Source organism: Mustela lutreola, chromosome 1 (assembly GCF_030435805.1).
Source record: "Mustela lutreola isolate mMusLut2 chromosome 1, mMusLut2.pri, whole genome shotgun sequence".
NCBI classification, from domain to species: domain Eukaryota; kingdom Metazoa; phylum Chordata; class Mammalia; order Carnivora; family Mustelidae; genus Mustela; species Mustela lutreola.
Window position 1 is genome coordinate 284,196,180 of NC_081290.1, and position 6,012 is coordinate 284,202,191.

The window sequence follows — 6,012 nt, forward strand, 5'->3', positions numbered from 1 at the left end:
TTCCCTGAGGGGCAGAATGGAATTCCCCCTAGTCTTTCAGAGCTGAAGAAAAATGGCCCTTTCACACTGCAAAAGCACTTCAATGGCAGAAGAATAGTTTTTTCAACAAATGGTACAAGTTAGATATCCTTGGGGCGGGGGTGGATGAGGGAGGGAAGAATATTAATCTAAGCCTGACATCTTTTACAAAAATTAATTCAACAAAACAAAAACAAAAATTAACTCAAAATGGGTCACAGATTTAAATGTAAAACATAATTATACTGTGGATATGGTTTAAGAGGACATGGCCATTAAAAAAAAAAGTTTTTATGGTGCAGACAGAGAGTTAAACAAAACAAAACAACATAACAACTATAAAATATAAAACTTGTAGAAGAAGGGACACCTGGGTGGCTCAGTGGGTTAAGCCTCTGCCTTTGGCTCAGGTCCTGATCCCAGGGTCCTGGGATCAAGCCCCGAATCAGGCTCTCTGCTCAGCAGGGAACCTGCTTCCCTCCCCCCGTCTCTGCCCGCCTCTCTGCCTACTTGTGATCTCCGTCTGTCAAATATATAAATGAAATCTTTAAAAAAAAAGTTTTTTTTAAAAAGTTGTAGAAGAAAACACAAAAGAAAATCCTAGGTACTTAGGTACTAGGGGCTGGGTGAAGAGGTCTTAGTTGTGACACAAACAGCAAGATCCATCAAAGAAAAAATTTTTGAAAAATCGGCTTCATTGAAATTCAAAAGTTTTCTCTGTGAAAGATCTTGTTCAGAGGATAAAATGACAAGCTACTCAGTGGGAGAGAATATTTTCAAACCACATAACTGACAAAAGACTCCTACCTAAAACTCTTGAGACACACAGTAAAAACAAAACAAAACAACAAAAACAAAAACAATCTATGAGAAAACAGACAAAAGACATGAAGACACATCTCACCAAAGAACATATATGTATAATATATATATGCATAAGCCCATGAAAAGATACTCAACAATACTAACCACTAGGAAAACATAAATTAAGAGCACAATGAGATACACTAACCGCCTATCAGAAGGACTAAAGACGAACGATGACGATGGTAACATGAGGTACTGGTGAGAATGTGCAGAAACTGGATCTCTCCCGTGTTGCTGCTTGGCATGTGACATGATACAGTTACTCTGAAAAGAAATTTTGCCATTTCTTAAAACACTAAACATACACTTACTATACAACTCAACAATTGTGCTCTTTGACATTTGTCTGGAGGAATGAAAATTCTGGTCTTTCAGGCATGATCCTAAGAGCTTTATTTGTGATAATAAAAAAGTGGAAACAACAAAATGCCTTCAACAGATGGATGATGGACAGGCTGGTACATCCATGCGTGGGGATTCTATTTAGCGATAAAAAGGAATGAGCTACTGATACACGATGACTTAGATGGATCTTAAAGACATTATGCCAAGGGGCGCCTGGCTGGCTCAGTTGGTGGAACATGTGACTCGATCTTGGGGTTGTGAGTTCAAGCCCTACATTAGGTGTAGAGATTACTTAAAATCTTTTTTGGAAAAAAAAAAAAAAGGCATTCCATTTACTATAGCACCAAGAAACATAAGATACCTGGGAATAAACCTAACCAAAGAGGTAAGGAATTTGTACTCAAGGAACTACAGAACATTCATGAAAGAAATTGAAGAATAAGACACAAAAAGATGGAAGACCACTCCATGCTCTTAGATCAGAAGAATAAACACTGTTAAAATGTCTATATTGCCTAGAGCAATCTATACTTTTAATGCCATTCCAATGAAAATTCCACCGGTATTTTTCAAAGAGCTGGAGCAAATAATCCTAAAATTTGTATGAAATCAGAAGAGACCCCGAATTGCTAAGGAAATGTTGAAAAAGAAAAACAAAACTGGCAGCATCACACTACCTGATTTCAAGCTTTACTACAAAGTTGTGATCACCAAGACAGCATGGTACTGGCATAAAAACAGACACATAGGCCAGTGGAACACAGTAGAGAGCCCAGATATGGACCCTCAACTCTATGGTCAAATAATCTTCGACAAAGCAGGAAAAAATATGCAGTGGAAAAAAGACAGTCTCTTCAATAAATGGTGCTTGGAAAATTGGACAGCTATATGCAGAAGAATGAACCTCGACCATTCTCTTACACCATACACAAAGATAAACTCAAAATGGATAAAAGACCTCAACGTGAGACAGGAATCCATCAGAATCCTAGAGGAGAACATAGGCAGTAACCTCTTTGATATCAGTCACAGCAACTTCTTTCAAGATATGTCTCCAAAGGCAAAGGAAACAAAAGCAAAAATGAACTTTTGGGACTTCATCAAGATCAAAAGCTTCTGCACAGCAAAGGAAACAGTCAACAAAACAAAGAGGCAACCCACGGAATGGGAGAAGATATTTGCAAATGACAGTACAGACAAAAGGCTGATATCCAGGATCTATAAAGAACTTCTCAAACTCAACACACACAAAACAGATAACCATGTCAAAAAATGTGCAGAAGACATGAACAGACACTTCTCCAATGAAGACATACAAATGGCTAAAGACACATGAAAAAATGTTCATCACTAGCCATCAGGGAGATTCAAATTAAAACCACATTGAAATACCACCTTACACCAGTTAGAACGGCCAAAATTAGCAAGACAGGAAACAACATGTGTTGGAGAGGATGTGGAAAAAGGGGAACCCTCTTACACTGTTGGTGGGAATGCAAGTTGGTGCAGCCACTTTGGAGAACAGTGTGGAGATTCCTTAAGAATTTAAAAGTAGAGCTTCCCTATGACCCTGCAATTGCACTACTGGGTATTTACCCCAAAGATACAGATGTAGTGGGGCACCTGGGTGGCTCAGTGGGTTAAGCCGCTGCCTTCGGCTCTGGGTCATGATCTCAGGGTCCCAGGATCGAGTCCCGCATCGGGCTCTCTGCTCAGCGGGGAGCCTGCTTCCTCCTCTCTCTCTCTCTCTGCCTCTCTGCCTACTTGTGATCTCTTTCTGTCAAATAAATAAATAAAATATTTAAAAAAAAAAAGATACAGATGTAGTGAAAAGAAGGGCCATCTGTACCCCAATGTTCATAGCAACAATGGCCATGGTCGCCAAACTGTGGAAAGAACTAAGATGTCCTTCAACAGATGAATGGATAAAGATGTGGACTATATACACTATGGAGTATTATGCCTCCATCAGAAAGGATGAATACCCAACTTTTGTAGCAACATGGACGGGACTGGAGGAGATTATGCTGAGTGAAATAAGTCAAGCCGAGAGAGTCAATTATCATATGGTTTCACTTATTTGTGGAGCATAACAAATAACACGGAGGACATGGGGAGATGGAGAAGAGAAGGGAATTGAGGGAAATTGGAAGGGGAGATGAACCATGAGAGACTATGAACTCTGAAAAACAATCTGAGGGTTTTGAAGGGGCGGGGGGGGAGGTTGGGGGAGCCCGGTGGTAGGTATTGTGGAGGGCACGGATTGCATGGAGCACTGGGTGTGGTGCATAAACAATGAATTCTGTTACACTGAAAAGAAATTAAATTTTAAAAAGGCATTATGTTGAGTGAGAAGAAAGATAATCTCAAAAGGACACATACTGTATGAATCCGCTTACATAACGTTCTAGAAATGAGAACAAAGACCTCTCTCACACAGAGGTGGGAGGTGGAGAACAGATTGGTGGCTGCAAGGACCAGGGCTAGCAGGCGGGCGGGTGGGTCTGACAACAAAGACGAGAAAGCAACCAAGATGGGAACTATGGGGTCTTTTATAACCGAATCTTGGAAGTGACATAACATTACTTCTGCCGTAGTCTACTGGTGACATAGGCCAACCCTGGAGCAATGTGGATGGGCATTAATGACCAAAAGGTGAGAATCTTTGGGGACAGTTTTGGAGGGTGGCTTACCACACCGGGGTCCTGGGATCGAGCCCCGCATCAGGCTCCCTGCTCAGCAGGAAGCCTGCTTCTCCCTCTCCCACTCCCTCCGCTTGTGTCCCCTCTCTGTTTCTCTCTGTCAAATAAATAAATAAAATCTTTAAAAAATAGACATAAAAAATAAAATAAAACATAGGCATAGAAAAAATTAGAGATGCCTGGATGGCTCTATAGGTTAAGCATCTGCCTTCTGCTCAGGTCATGAGCCCAAAGCAGGGCTCGATCCCAGGACTCTGGGATCACATCCTCATCCAGAGGCAGACGCTCGACCAACTGAGCCAGCCAGGTCCCCCTAAATAGTTGCCAACTCAAAAGCAAAAAGAGACTGAGGGGACCTGGCTGGCTCAGCCAGTAGAGCAACTGTGGATCTTTGGGTTTTGAATTTGAGCCCCAGGAGTTTACTTAATAAAAAAAATAAATAATTTTAAAAAACAAGTAAAAGCAGGGTTCGTCGTCAGGCGGCAACCATGGCGGGTCAAGAGGATCCGGTGCAGCGGGAGATTCACCAGGACTGGGCGAACCGAGAATACATTGAGGTCATCACCAGCAGCATCAAGAAAATCGCGGACTTTCTCAACTCATTCGATATGTCTTGTCGTTCAAGACTTGCAACACTAAACGAGAAATTGACAGCCCTCGAACGGAGAATAGAGTACATTGAAGCGCGGGTGACAAAAGGTGAGACCCTCACCTAGAGCTACGCCATGCTGCTGCTGGGAAGTTGCTTCATGGAACGCAGGCCGACGTGGGAAAGGCTTTTTTTCAAAAGTGTGGCCTTTGGGTTCTGCCATGTACGTCGGTGTGTGATGGGGCATGTGGGAAGACATCCAGGGAAGCTCTTGGAACCAACATTAGGCATTTTATCTTTGAAGTAACATTTTGTAGAACTATCCGTCAATGTATGAGGCGCTCAGAGCCAGACGCCTGGAACTCTGTTAAGGTCCTCCCCACCTCTCTTTCTCTCAAACTTTTCTTACAGCTCTCATGGACTCTGCATTGATTCTGGGAACAGTCTTTGTCTCCTTTTCACCTTTGGTGGGGTTTGGGAGGCAGTCCTGGCCGAGACACTTATGCCCTGGCAAGGTGGCCGCCAGAGAATGTTGTTGCTAACCCACCAGTTCTTGTCCTTCCAGGCCCCTACTTGGCTTGAAGGGACAGGTTCAGAATTTTCTTTCTGTCACTTGGGGTATTCTTTGCCTCTCATATTTCCCTAATAAACTCCTCAACTTAAAAACAAAAAACAAAAAAACAAACAAACAAAAAAAAACAAGTAAAAGCAGAACAAAACAGTATCCAGAGTATGAGTCCAATTTTTTTTCTTAAAAAATCATATATACTAAAAAAAAAAAAAAAAAAAAAAAAGAATCTTATATATAGGTGTACCTGGGGGGCTCAGTCGGCTAAGCATCCAACTCTAGATTTCGGCTTAGATTACGATCTCAGGGTTTGAGGCTGAGTCCTGCGATAGGCTGCACATCGAACGTGAAGTCTGCTTAAGATTCTCTCTTAGGGCGCCTGGGTGGCTCAGTCAGTTAAGCCTCTGCCTTGGGCTCAGGCCATGATTCCAGCGTCCTGGGATTGAGCCCCGTGTCTGGCTCTCTGCTCAGTGGGGAGCCTGCTTCTCCCTCTCCTCCTGCTTGGGCTCTCTCTGTCACATAAATAAAATCTTTAAAAAAATAAAACAGATTCTCTCTCTCTCTTTCTGCCCTCTCCCCCACCCTCCACTCTCTCAAAAGAAAAAAAGTTTTATATATTTATACATAATAAGTCTTACATACTTATATACGCACACGAAGAAACACAGTAAAGATATACAGGAGCGCCTGGGTGGCTCAGTGGGTTAAGCTGCTGCCTTCGGCCCAGGTTATGATCCCAGGGTCCTGGGATCGAGCCCCACATCAGGCTCTCTGCTCAGCAGGGAGCCTGCTTCCTCCTCTCTCTCTGCCTGCCTCTCAGCCTACTTGTGATCTCCGTCTGTCAAATAAATAAATAAAATCTTAAAAAAAAAAAAAGATATACACCGAAGTACTAGCAGGAGTCTCACTGGGCGGTGGGATTA

General features: G+C 42.5%; 1 protein-coding gene across 1 annotated transcript; it reads left to right on the top strand.

The window, feature by feature from the left end:
• The first annotated feature begins 4,402 nt into the window (after positions 1-4,402).
• Positions 4,403-4,712, top strand: LOC131816011 (probable protein BRICK1). Its single transcript, XM_059148278.1, has one exon. The coding sequence runs from the start codon at positions 4,421-4,423 to the stop codon at positions 4,646-4,648; it is 228 nt and encodes a 75-aa protein (XP_059004261.1). The 5' UTR covers positions 4,403-4,420; the 3' UTR covers positions 4,649-4,712.
• The last annotated feature ends 1,300 nt before the right edge of the window (positions 4,713-6,012 follow it).